At 41.4% G+C, this 13192-nt stretch overlaps 1 protein-coding gene across 1 annotated transcript in view; it reads right to left on the bottom strand.

Annotated features, from left to right (window-relative positions):
• Positions 1-13192, bottom strand: part of plekhm3 (pleckstrin homology domain containing, family M, member 3) — a 93610-nt gene that overhangs the window by 15389 nt on the left and 65029 nt on the right. The window contains exon 12 of the mRNA XM_080456911.1: positions 3206-3269. Coding sequence (XP_080313037.1) covers positions 3206-3269 — 64 coding nt within the window. The remainder of the gene's footprint in view (positions 1-3205; positions 3270-13192) is intronic.

Below are 13192 nucleotides of genomic sequence, written 5' to 3'. Positions count from 1 at the left end.
AACAGAAAAGAGTCGTGACCGTGTGGATCGGCCAGAAGGACCCTTGAGTGACGAGGTAATGGACAACGTATGGAGACATGTCCAACAATAGAAGACGTGTAATGGACAACGTATGGAGACATGTCCAACAATAGAAGACGTGTAATGGACAACGTATGGAGACATGTCCAACAATAGAAGACGTGTGTAATGGACAACGCATGGAGCCATGTCCAACAATAGAAGACATGTAATGGACAACGTATGGAGACATGTCCAACAATAGAAGACGTGTAATGGACAACGCATGGAGACATGTCCAACAATAGAAGACGTGTAATGGACAACGTATGGAGACATGTCCAACAATAGAAGACGTGTGTAATGGACAACGTATGGAGACATGTCCAACAATAGAAGACATGTGTAATGGACAACGTATGGAGACATGTCCAACAATAGAAGACGTGTGTAATGGACAACGCATGGAGACATGTCCAACAATAGAAGACGTGTAATGGACAACGCATGGAGACATGTCCAACAATAGAAGACGTGTAATGGACAACGCATGGAGACATGTCCAACAATAGAAGACGTGTAATGGACAACGTATGGAGACATGTCCAACAATAGAAGACGTGTAATGGACAACACATGGAGACATGTCCAACAATAGAAGACGTGTAATGGACAACGTATGGAGACATGTCCAACAATAGAAGACGTGTAATGGACAACGTATGGAGACATGTCCAACAATAGAAGACGTGTAATGGACAACACATGGAGACATGTCCAACAATAGAAGACGTGTAATGGACAACGTATGGAGACATGTCCAACAATAGAAGACGTGTAATGGACAACGTATGGAGACATGTCCAACAATAGAAGACGTGTAATGGACAACGTATGGAGACATGTCCAACAATAGAAGACGTGTAATGGACAACACATGGAGACATGTCCAACAATAGAAGACGTGTAATGGACAACGTATGGAGACATGTCCAACAATAGAAGACGTGTAATGGACAACGCATGGAGACATGTCCAACAATAGAAGACGTGTAATGGACAACGCATGGAGACATGTCCAACAATGAAAGACACTCCACACACTGGCCAAGAAAACCTTCAAGTTGTCAACAGAATAAAGCCAAAGGCATCACAGCCATTGGTAATGAGAGACATGGAGACTCCTGTTACTGAACAAACACTCTATAGCAATGAGTACTATCAGAATATAGAGCTATTTAACACTTATTTTAACCAAAAATATCACTTACCCTCGCTATACAGTTATGTCAGATATAAGCCAGTGGTTCTCAAACATTTTCATGTCAAGGACCCCCAAATTAATATGTATTTGGCCACGGACCCTCACATGAAAGGACCCCCCATAAGAGAAGAGCACAGTTCTTGACTGTAGTTTTGACTGTTGATTCAACATTCTTGATTTGTCAACATCTTGAATAGCCGAAAAATAATAAAGTGTTTAAACTGTTAAACTTCATTTTGCTGGCAGCCCCCTGGAAACCCCTCAAGGACCCCTGGGGGTCCCCCGAACCCCACTTTGAGAACCACTGACATGAGATAAGTCACAATTATTACATGATCGCCTAATCACAATTATTTTAGATAATCGCAATTGTCTATTGCCGAATGTTGAAAGACTCATATATTTTCAAACATTTTCAAACATAGTGGAAATAGCAAGCTCAAACTTTTTTTTCAAAGTATAGATATTAAATGATGTAAGTTATTTGTCATATCTGCCCTGTGCACCTTTTGTTTATGAAGCCTAAAAGCCAAACAGAAATAAAAAACGTTTCATAACGTTCCAATGTTCAACGACAGAAACGCAATTAGATCGTCAATCGCAATTATTTGAGTGTCAATTAATCATCAAGTAAAATGTCATAATCGTGACAGCACTAGACACGAGCCACCGAAGAAGAGAACCTCGCTCTCTCGTGTGACATGAGCAGCATCTTGGGAGCATCTTGGGACACACCTGTGTTTTGGGGGGGCTACACCCCAAACACACCTGTCTGACCCACGTTGATTACCAGAGACACGTCTAAGCTCTGATAATACCAGGGCACACACGGTTGATTGTAGGCCTGGTAACTATGAAACCCCAAATATGACAGGTATGTTTTAATGAACGACATGAAACACGCAACATTGATGTTTAAGATGGCAACAATGTTCTTAGTTTCAATGGGCCCGATTCACTAAGCTGTTTACGCCCATATTTTTATATATATTTATATTTTGAACGTAAAGGAATTTACGCAATTTCTCACGTCTGATTCATTAATCTTTTTCTGTCTGTATTTTGCGGGAGGTCCGCTCTTTCTCAAGTCTGCTCCGAGGCTGACTTACACGGGGCCAAAGCTTGCCTATGTCATTAGAATGCCTTATTCTTCATGAAAAATCAATTACAACAGTACTAAACAAATTCAAACGATTTTTTTTCCTTTTCAGTTGACACATTTAGAGATTATTAGGTCCCTCGGCGTGTTTTCCGCATTTGGGCTTTCATGCCAACTCCAATGATGCGCTATTAATTTATAATATTGATTTGACCACATCCCATGAAGCCGTCTTACCTTGATGAGGATACAGAATGATGAAAGCTGTGTCCATTACTACATTAACAATTCCTATGTAGTGGAGGGTTCGTCCAAAGGACAGAACCCCCTCAGTAATCAATAAAGCTCTGATCAAAGTGATCGGATATTCCAGCATCTTTTTTACCTCGGCTAAGGTGAGTGAGTGATTGTTCAGTAGAAAGGGCTTATATAATGTCCATTCCAAGTTTTATTAGCCTTTGGTGGTGAAGTTAACTTTGTAAACACACTTGTTATTTTCATTACACGCGAGAGACGGCTGTTTACTTTATAAACGTTTAATCGTGTGAGGGACTCGCTTGCCCTCGTCTCCGTCGGGTGGAAACCTCATTATGTCCAAAACTGTTACTTTTGAGGATTCAAATTCAAAAACAGCGAAAGTAGCAGATCTACAAGCTCAAAACACATCACTTCGCACCGCGTTTCGAGCTTGTAGATCTGCTACTTTTGATGCTTTTGTGTGACGCTGTAGTATGATCAAGTAGGACGTTAATTTACAGGAAAGAGGTTTCTGCGCGACAGCAACAATATTCACGTTACGTGTGTGTGTGTGTGTGTGTGTGTGTGTGTGTGTGTGTGTTTACCTGCTGTAGGTCCGACAGAGAATACAGATGGATGTGTTGCAGCAGGTATTCTCTGGGGAAGATCCTGTGAACAACACACACATGGAGAACAGAAGAACAATTAAAACTTAATGATTCTATGACATTCATTTTCACTTTTTTTGGGGGGGTTTTATGACCTCAATTACACCCCAAAAATCTGAACTTTGAACATTCAGTGGATTTTCTGTGGTCTGGGGTTTTCTGAATAATTAGGCTGAAAAGTAATCTGAGCTTGGCCCTTCGGCAGTGAGGTCACAGCCGATTAATCCCGCCCACTCTCCTCCTCGCCCCTCCCCTCCCCTATCCTTTGGGGGGGGCGGAGCAGAGGCGATGATTGACAGGCAAAATCCCTCACCAGCAACACCCGCAGGCAAAGATTTCTTTTTTCATTACAGTTGAAAAGGCTTTAGAAATGTGAGAGAAAAACACCTGCCATGGATCAATGGAGTGGAATTTTTTGTTGAAACTTTCTATACACGTTTGAAGGACCATGACAAAGACTTTTAATGTGTGGTAAAACTGAACATCATGAAACCTTTAATGCCAAAAACAGATCTAATGCGACGCACTAGTGAGCTAATGAGGCAAAAACTGGCATGGCAAGTTTATTCGGACGTTACGTCCTTAATGTAGTCTAGAGGCTAAGAAGTAACACATGTAAAATACCCCAACACAAATGACGGAAAAAGTGTACATTTATTTCTATCCAAAGTTGAGTTTACAGCAACTGCATAGGAAACATAAATAGGGAAAGCATATCTAATCGGGGAGGCCAAGGCCAAAAATGACAAACAAAAAACTCCACCCTACCTGGAAATAAATGGAGCCCAAACAAAAATAAGAAGTCCAAGAGGAATTAAAAGAAATGGCAGCATATCCCTACCAATCTTCCCTTGTCTTTACTTTAACCCATTAAGACCAGGAAAGCAACCACTTTAACCATTATTTTATGCTTTGGCTATTCTAGATTCTAGCACTCAGTGCCGCGCTATGAGCTTGTAGATCTGCTATTTTTGAAAAATCTTGAAAATGTGTGCAAATCTATGGATATATATATTTTTAAAGGGAAATTTTTTTACTTGAAATCTTTGCTTTTGGGGGTTTCCTGGAACAAAACATTTTGAGATGGGGGGTCCGCGGCCAAATACATATCTAAAAATGGTTTCTAAATTCTAACAGTATGTTGCTATATCAGTGGTGCTCCAACTTTTCCATGTCGAGGACCCCCAAAATGATATGTACTGTATTTGGCCACTGACCCCCCATCTCAAAATATTTTGTTCCAGGGATTTTGCCTATTATTTGCCCACTTGCAAATATCCTCGCGACCCACAAGTGGGACCCGGCCCAGAGGTTGAGAACCACTGGCCCATGCTACTGTAACTGCATGATAATATTATTAACCAATCCAAGCCACACAGCCCACCGGATGCGACCGATGGCTTTTGACCGGTCGCCTAGCAACAGCGGGGCGTTTGGATGGAACCGTAGATAAAACCTATTTGGACGCACATTATGGACAAACACACACACGGCTCATATGTACACACTCACACAAAGCATACGCAAGATGCACACGCACGCTTACTCTGTGTGCACACACACACACACACACACACACACACACACACACACACACACACACACACACACACACACACACACACACACACACACACACACACTAAAGTAATGAGTTGTGACGTAAGTTCACAGTGAATGGCGTTAAAAACATGAATGAACAGATGAATGGAGATAGAAAGAAGCTGTAATCCTGCAAAATAACTCAAACCAATCCTTTGTTTCACAATATCTGGCAAAGCAATAATAATAATAATGGCTTAGAAATGGTCTTAGGTTATGAAATCATGCTAAAATGGTGATAGAGCTATAGGGTTGTCGCCATGATGCCATTTTAGCGATGAACGGTTTCATCGTTGTTTTTGGCATTGAATGTTGGAACATGTAAATCAAAATTTAATGCTGATGTTTGCTTTATAAGATTTGTAAGCAACAGATTGCACAGGGCAGATTAGCCCTAGAATGTCTGTGATCTTACATACATTTCATGTATTTCAAATACACAGCCATAGATCGGTCCCATCCGCACACGGTTAGCAGACTGATCTGCGCGGCATAAAAGTGTACTCACCCAAAAATGAATTAATAATACTTGGAGTCAGATATTTATTGTCCTCTAGTTTCATATCCATTTGAAGGTTCTGCCAGAAAACGTGTGTTTTGTCAAATATCTCCACTTTTCCACGAGATTCACACGGACAACATTGTCTGCCAGCGACAAGGCCAGAACCTGAAATGACTGCTGGACTGAAAATATGAAAACGTCCTTTGGAAACAGTCGATGATGTTTGGGAAGCACATACGTTATGGGGCACACAATTGACAGGTGCGTTGTGATTGGTGCAGGGTAATGAATCACACCACCTACCAAATTGTGTGGCCCATACATTTGCGCTTCCCAAAGGAAGTTTTGATATGTTCGGTCCTGCACTCATTTCGGGCCCCTTGCCCGGACAGAAACTCGTCCGTGTGAATCTCGTGGAAAAGTCAAGGACCCCCAAAATGATATGTAATTGGCCGTGGACGACCCATCTCAAAATATGTTGTTCCAGGGACCCCCCAGAAGCAAAGATTTGAAGTTAAAAATGTATATATATATCTATTCAAAGATTTGCACACATTTTCACGATTGTTAACTCATTCAGTGCCACTGGACGTCTAAGACGTCCAAAAATATATATATAAAAAAAAAGAAAAAATGTTTTTTTTATTTTTTATTATTTATTTATATTTTTTGGAAGATATGATGATTTGAAAATGTTCTGCTCCATTCACTCTTTGTTTAACTTCTTACTGAAAAAGGCTGTATCTCGGCTCCTAAGCACTTTTTTTTTTACAATGAATTTTGGCTCTGGCACTCAGAGCCAAACTGCCTGAAATAAGTCAGGCACTGAATGAGTTAATTCAAAAATAGCCAAATAAATCTATAGTGCCACAGATGCGTTCCCGGATAGAAGGGGTTAATGTATGAAGTGTATTTTGTCATTTGCGGACCCCCTTGAAAACGAGACGGTTATTATTCCTAATAAAGAAATGTCAGAGCCCTGGGCCTGGACTTTGGAGTCACACAGCACCCACTTCATGCGCTACAGAAACAGCAGATAGGCTCCGGCCCAACAATGGGCCACATGCGGCTCCTCGGGGCAAGGCTTCCTTATTATCTGAAATAATTGCGATCGGGCCATTATGTAATAACAGTGACAGAGGCCCTAAGATAGAGAGCTGGGCAGTGAGTGTAAAGGCTGAGGTATTCTCCCATGCAGGCCATGTGGATACAGTCTATCTGCTATCTGCTACACACTGACAAGCTGCTGACACGCATATCGTTGCAGTCGGCCGGAAACCTCATATCTCCCACATTTCAAATGTCTTTTTTTTTTGGCGTACTGTAAATGAATTCCCTACTTCAGAGGTTCTCAAACTTTTTCATGTCAAGGACTCCCAAAATTATACGCATTTGGCCACGGACCCCCCATCTCAAAAATGTTTTGTTCCAGGGACCCCCAGAAGCAAAGATTTGAGTTACAAATGTTCAAATATATATTCAAAAGGTTTGCACACATTTTCACGATCTGCTATTTTTGAATAGCCTAAGTACAAAATATGGATAAAGGGGGTTAAAATGATTGTGACACTTTATTAACTCATTTGGCTGGGGACCCCCTGGTTGCTTCTGGTGGTCCCTGGAGCTTGTAGACAATGTTTTTAAATGTTTTTTTAAATAATGGAGAGAAAGAAAAGGAATGGTTTTGGACATACAAGGTTTCCATCTGACAGAGACGATATGATATCTGTACATATTGCACTACACTGTATATTGTTACTATGTGACAAAACACATGCATGAGAGCTCTGGGTGGGAGAACTGTGTGTGTGTGTGTGTGTGTGTGTGTGTGTGTGTGTGTGTGTGTGTGTGTGTGTGTGTCTCGCCACTATCCAGCATGGCTCCATGTTAAATCCAACCTAATCTGTGATGAGTGTCATACACAATACAAGTACAGTGTGTGTGTGTGTGTGTGTGTGTGTGTGTGTGTGTGTGTGTGTGTGTGTGTGTGTGTGTGTGTGTGTGTGTGTGTGTGTGTGTGTGTGTGTGTGTGTGTGTGTGAGACATGCCCTACATGTGATCCAGACACCTCGCAGTGTTAGGCACCACTGATAAATGCCACTGTTTGACACGTAACTATGGGTTACCAGACACATACACACAAACACGCACACACGCGCACACACACACACACACACACGTATGAACACGTTTATCAGATGCTATAGATGACCACACCCTACTGTTAAGCCTATGGGCAAGTTTGTGTTTGTCTTGATAACAGTACTCCAGTACTTGACAACTACCATTTACTGATTAGATTAGACACACACACACACAGTATCCTCATAGCACCTGATATTATTTGATTCAAGACTTTAGTTTGCTCTTCTCAATCCGTCTATTTCTCTCTATACCCTCCCCCCTCTCCCCACACACACACACACACACACACACACACACACACACACACACACACACACACACACACACACACACACACACACACACACACACACACACACACACACACACACACACACACACACACACACACACACACTTTTCATTAAGTGTGTGTATCTAGCTATCATTAAGTGATTAGTCTACAGTATAATGAAGGAGGGAGTGTGTATGTGTGTACACAATGTATGCGTGTGTGTAACGTCGCCACTAAACTCTGTCCTGGAAATATGGGGCGTCAGGGAGCTGTGTGTGTGTGTGTTGTCTTTGTGTGTGTGTGTGTGTGTGTGTGTGTGTGTGTGTGTGTGTGTGTGTTCTCTATGTGTCTAACACACACAGGACAGACCGACAGACCGACCAACCGACCGACCGACAGACAGACAGACAGAAGCCTCCCATGGCTATCAGTGGACAATAATCACAAGCAGTGTTGACCAGAATGACTTAAGTTAGTGGTTAGAGATGAGAGGCGGAGTCAAATCTATTAACCACATTAACCCCTAGCGGCTGTACGTCTGGGCATGTCGTAATAGGCCAACATTCTGCTCTAGATCGGCTATTTTCAGCAAAGAGATTTGGTATAGGTCAGGGATTCCCAAACTGTGGCAGTTCCTCCCTCTCACCCAGCCAGCCCCCAGCCATCACATGGCCTCAATGCAACCGGACATTCCGTGCGAGGATCGGCCTCATCAGCCATCTTCGCACCCACAAGACATTGTGAAGTCACTTCGCTCTCGTCCAAGCGAAGGACCAACATGATGAGGTTTAGCTGTTGGGGTTGGAGTCATGTCTAATTTATACTTAGTTGCGCACCGTCGTCGCACGATGGAACATAGCCGATCTACAAACTCACAACGGGTGGCAGCGCAACGCACTTGGAGCTTGTAGATCTGCTTTTTTCAGATAAGGGTTAAAAATGGGGCAATTATGGTAAAAATGGCATTCATAAAATCTCTATCCTAAAACATTGACGTCCTCACAAGTATAGTAATACAAGTATGAGTGTGTGTGTGTGTGTGTGTGTGTATGGGGGTCTCCTCAGATCCCCCTCACAGTAGAGTGATGACCAGGGGAACGTTTTAGCGCCACAGCGCTCATTAATCCTGTACTGTTTGGATGTGGCGGGGCACTGGCTAATGGGATGGAGGTAAACACGCACATACGCACGGTCGCATGCAGGGCATGCGCACACACACGCACGTACACAGTGCATGCATGCATACACACACAAACACACACACACACACGCACGCACACATGCATGCACTGCCACGCACACAGTGCATGCACAGACACACGCCACCCAAACTCGAAGGGACACAGCAGTAAAGGTCATTACACACCGGCGAATATGCGAATATACGCAAAATTCGGACTCTTCCGAATTCCGAATAATTAAAAGACGCTTTTTCGCTTCGCTTTTTCGCTCCATGTAAGCTTGCATTGACTTCATAAGGTTTAAAAAAATACGTATTATTCGCATGAAAAATTCGCCCCCGGTGTGTAAGGGGCTTAAGACTGAGATGTCTTGCTATATTGGTATGAGGTTACTGATAAGACTGTTAGCGCCCTCTGTACTAAGAACACACACTAATACCTCATTTATTCCAGACTTATTACAGTCTCGGAATATTCATTAGTTTGAATTTTTATTCAATTTTTCAGTTTGGTTGTTTGATTTGAGTTTACGTTTTTCAGGTATTAAAGCATTTAAAAAGGTAGGGGAAGTGATATTTTTTTGGGTTAAAACAAAAAGGTTTTTGTTAAAAGGTTAAAGCACTTTATTTTGATAGTAATCATTGCTATAGAGTGTTTGTTCAGTAAAGGGACCCACATGCTACCAAATGAGGTGGTCACCCTATCACCTTTTAGGTGATAGAGAGAGCGCTCTCTATGATAGAGAGAGCTCTCTCTATCACCACCGCGGTGATAAGGTGATAAGGTGACCACCGAAAATGGTAGCATGCGCCCCCCTTAACAGGGGTCTCCCCGTCTCTCCAGCTATTTAATGAACAGAAAATACATGTTCAGGTACAGTAGGTGACAACATTTCAGCCAATCAGGAGAGAGTACCCATTTTTCAGCTTCATTGTTATAGTGTTCCAGTTGCAATTGTCTGCTCTTTTCTTTGTGTCATCACTTCCAATCTCACTTTTAATCTGTATCCTGTCTGAGTTCTCCATCCTGATTGGATAAAATTGGTATCCTGACCTGAAAATGCATTTTCTGAAAGAGCTGGAGAGACATGGAGACTCCTGTTACTGAACAAACACTCTATAGCTCTATATCATAATATAGAGCTATTTAACACTTATTTTAAAGGTAGGGTAAGTGATATTTTTTGGTTAATACAAAAAGTATTTTGTTAAAAGGTTAAAATACTATATTCTGATAGTAGGCATGTAACGATTCACTCAACTCACGATACGATTCGAATCACGATTCGAGGTTCACGATACGATTTTTCACGATTTTTAAGCACATTTATTTTCGAGACAAATTACTGAAAAACCTTGATTATTTCTCTTACAAAAATCATGTATTTTTTAACAACTGTATTTTCTCTTGTCCTCTTTTCAATATATGAAATTAAGCCTTTTTTATTATTCATGAGGTACATGCATTAACTGTAAGGTACATATTAAGACATATACTTTTTTATCTGTAAAATAATAAATTTAAATATATAAGTATTATGAAATAAATTAATTTTAAAACATATGTCCCAGATGAAATAGATTATAAAGAAAACCTTCAAATAAACAAATTAAGGCTTAGCCTTTGTTCCAAGCTTGGGATTTACAAGTAATTTTTTATCTATGCTATATTCTCAGCATTCTGTACACATTTATGTAATAAGGGAAACTGTTTTAAACTGCTCCAAATGAGATTAGATTAAAAATTAATTGATTAATATCAATGTAATTCGCTATATATCTGACAGACAGTGTTGAAATGAGTTTGACGTTGTCAGCAGTCTGATACAATTGTTAAATTATTATTATTCATATAGATTATTATTCATTGTACTCTGCAGCGGCAGCCGCACCGAGGCGCTCCAGAATTAGCCGTTTTCATTAGAAGCCTATCAGTTGTATGTTTCCTACAGAGTTTAAATCAGACAGGCTAACAACAGCTAACAATATTGTCAGATGGGGGAGGGGGTAAACGGTATAGTTTGGGCTTTTCATCAATCAAATAAACATGTTTACATGCGACGCACATTTCCCTCTTTATGCAGTGCGATCGCCTAGTTGTTTAGATTTCATAGCCTGAGAGGACGTGAACCCCACTCTCCGTTCATAGCCTGCCGTTGAGTGAGTGAAGAAGAGACCGACGGAGAAAGCTATGGTGGCCCTGAGGGGACAAAATAGTAGGCGGATAACAAGGAATGGAGTCAGACTCGATTGCGCCCTCTGCTGGTTGCATCGCGATGTCATATTTTATTGCATCGATTTAAATCGTCACCACTTTGAATCGATTTAAATCGATATACGATAAATCGTTACATGCCTATCTGATAGTAATCATTGCTATAGAGTGTTTTTTCAGTAACAGATGTCTCCCTGTCTCTCCAGCTCTTTAATAAACAGAAAATACATTTTTCGGTAGGTGTCAAAATCTCAGCCAATCAGGAGAAAGTACCCATTTTTAAGCTTAATTTGTATAGTGTTCCAGTTCCAATTTTTCCTGCTCATTTCTTAGTGTCATCACTTCCAATTTCACTCGTTTAATCTGTATCCTGATTGAGTTCTCTGTCCTGATTGGATAAAATTGGAAATGAAACTGAAACTGAAACGAAAATGCATTTTCTGTTTTATAAAGAGCTGGAGAGACAAGGAGACTCCTTTTACTGAACAAACACTCTATAGCAATGAGTACTATCAGAATATAGAGCTATTTAACAATTATTTTAACCAACGCAAATCACTTACCCTACCTTTAACCAAAGAAAAAATGTCTCAGTATAATATACAATGTAACTGGTGGTGTGGTGTTATGTGTTGAAGAACCATGAATCAAACTGGTGACTGAGGAGGGCCAGGAGAACATGGCTGCCATGTGTGAGCCAGTGACCCGGGCTGGAGCATCGAGCATCCATCAGCTCAGAGACAGCCTTTTAGTGTGGGATCCCTCTCTTATAAACACACACACACACACACACACACACACACACACACGTTTGTATTACTATATTTGTGAGGACATAAACGCTTTAGGACAGAGATTTTATGAATGCCATTTTAAAGCCATAACCATAAAGCCTATTAGCCTTTCTTTTGCGGTGTGACAACTAAGTATAAATCAGGCAAAACTCCAACGCTAACCCCTAAACCTGACCTCTAAATGTCTACGCCTAAGCTGAATCTTTTTCTAAACGTAACTCTAAAAATCTATCTAAAATTTTCCTCATAATGTCTATTTCTCAAATTCTACTATATACTTGTGAGGACATTTGGTCCTCACAAGTATAGTAATACAAGTACACACACACGGTATGCAGACTGGGATGCAAGCATACATAAGTGTACGAACAAAAGTAAACAGATGAACCAATGTACATTGATGCGTACAACTGTGCCCTTGCAGGCACACGCACGCGCACACACACACACACACACACACACACACACACACACACACACACACACACACACACACACACACACACACACACACACACACACACACACACACACACACACACACACACACACACACACACACACACACACACACACACACACACACAGATGACCCTTCTCAGCTAGAATGATCCATATACACCTCTGGTACAGTCCACCTGCTCTGCTGTGGTCTGACTGACACACACACACACACACATACACACACACACACACACACACGTGACCCCCCACCTTGACAAGCACTTTGAGTTGAGGCATTACATTTAGTGTGACTGGGCTCCACAGATAGCCGATCTACAAACTCACAACGCCTCGTAATATTGTATATTTATTTTTCATAACCGGAGGTATTAAAAATATCTTAAAATTCCTTAAATTGTCACTTTAGTAATGTGCAGATACCCTGTTAACATTTATACTGTATGTTGGTTTGTTTACTGTTGAGTGAGATAACAATGTTACACATTAAGCAAATCATCTGGGCCCCCCCCCCAAAGTCATTTGGGGAACCCCGGGACCACTGGGGGTACCGACCCACCGTTTGAGAACCCCTGCTGAAGAGAGCAGAAGGTAGTGTACTATCAGTGGTTCTCAAAGTGTGGTCCAGGGACCCCCCAGGGGTCCTTGGGAGGTTCTAGGGGGTCCCAAGCAAAATGAGTTAACAGCGTCACAATCATTTGAACCATTTTTTTAATAGATTTCCCCCCCCCCCCCCCGATACTTTTCAAA

The sequence above is a fragment of the Gymnoscopelus braueri genome (genome assembly GCF_963280865.1).
Source record: "Gymnoscopelus braueri genome assembly, chromosome: 18".
NCBI lineage: Eukaryota > Metazoa > Chordata > Actinopteri > Myctophiformes > Myctophidae > Gymnoscopelus > Gymnoscopelus braueri.
The sequence above is the reverse complement of the archived record's forward strand: the minus strand, read 5'-3'. Positions and strand labels throughout refer to the sequence as shown.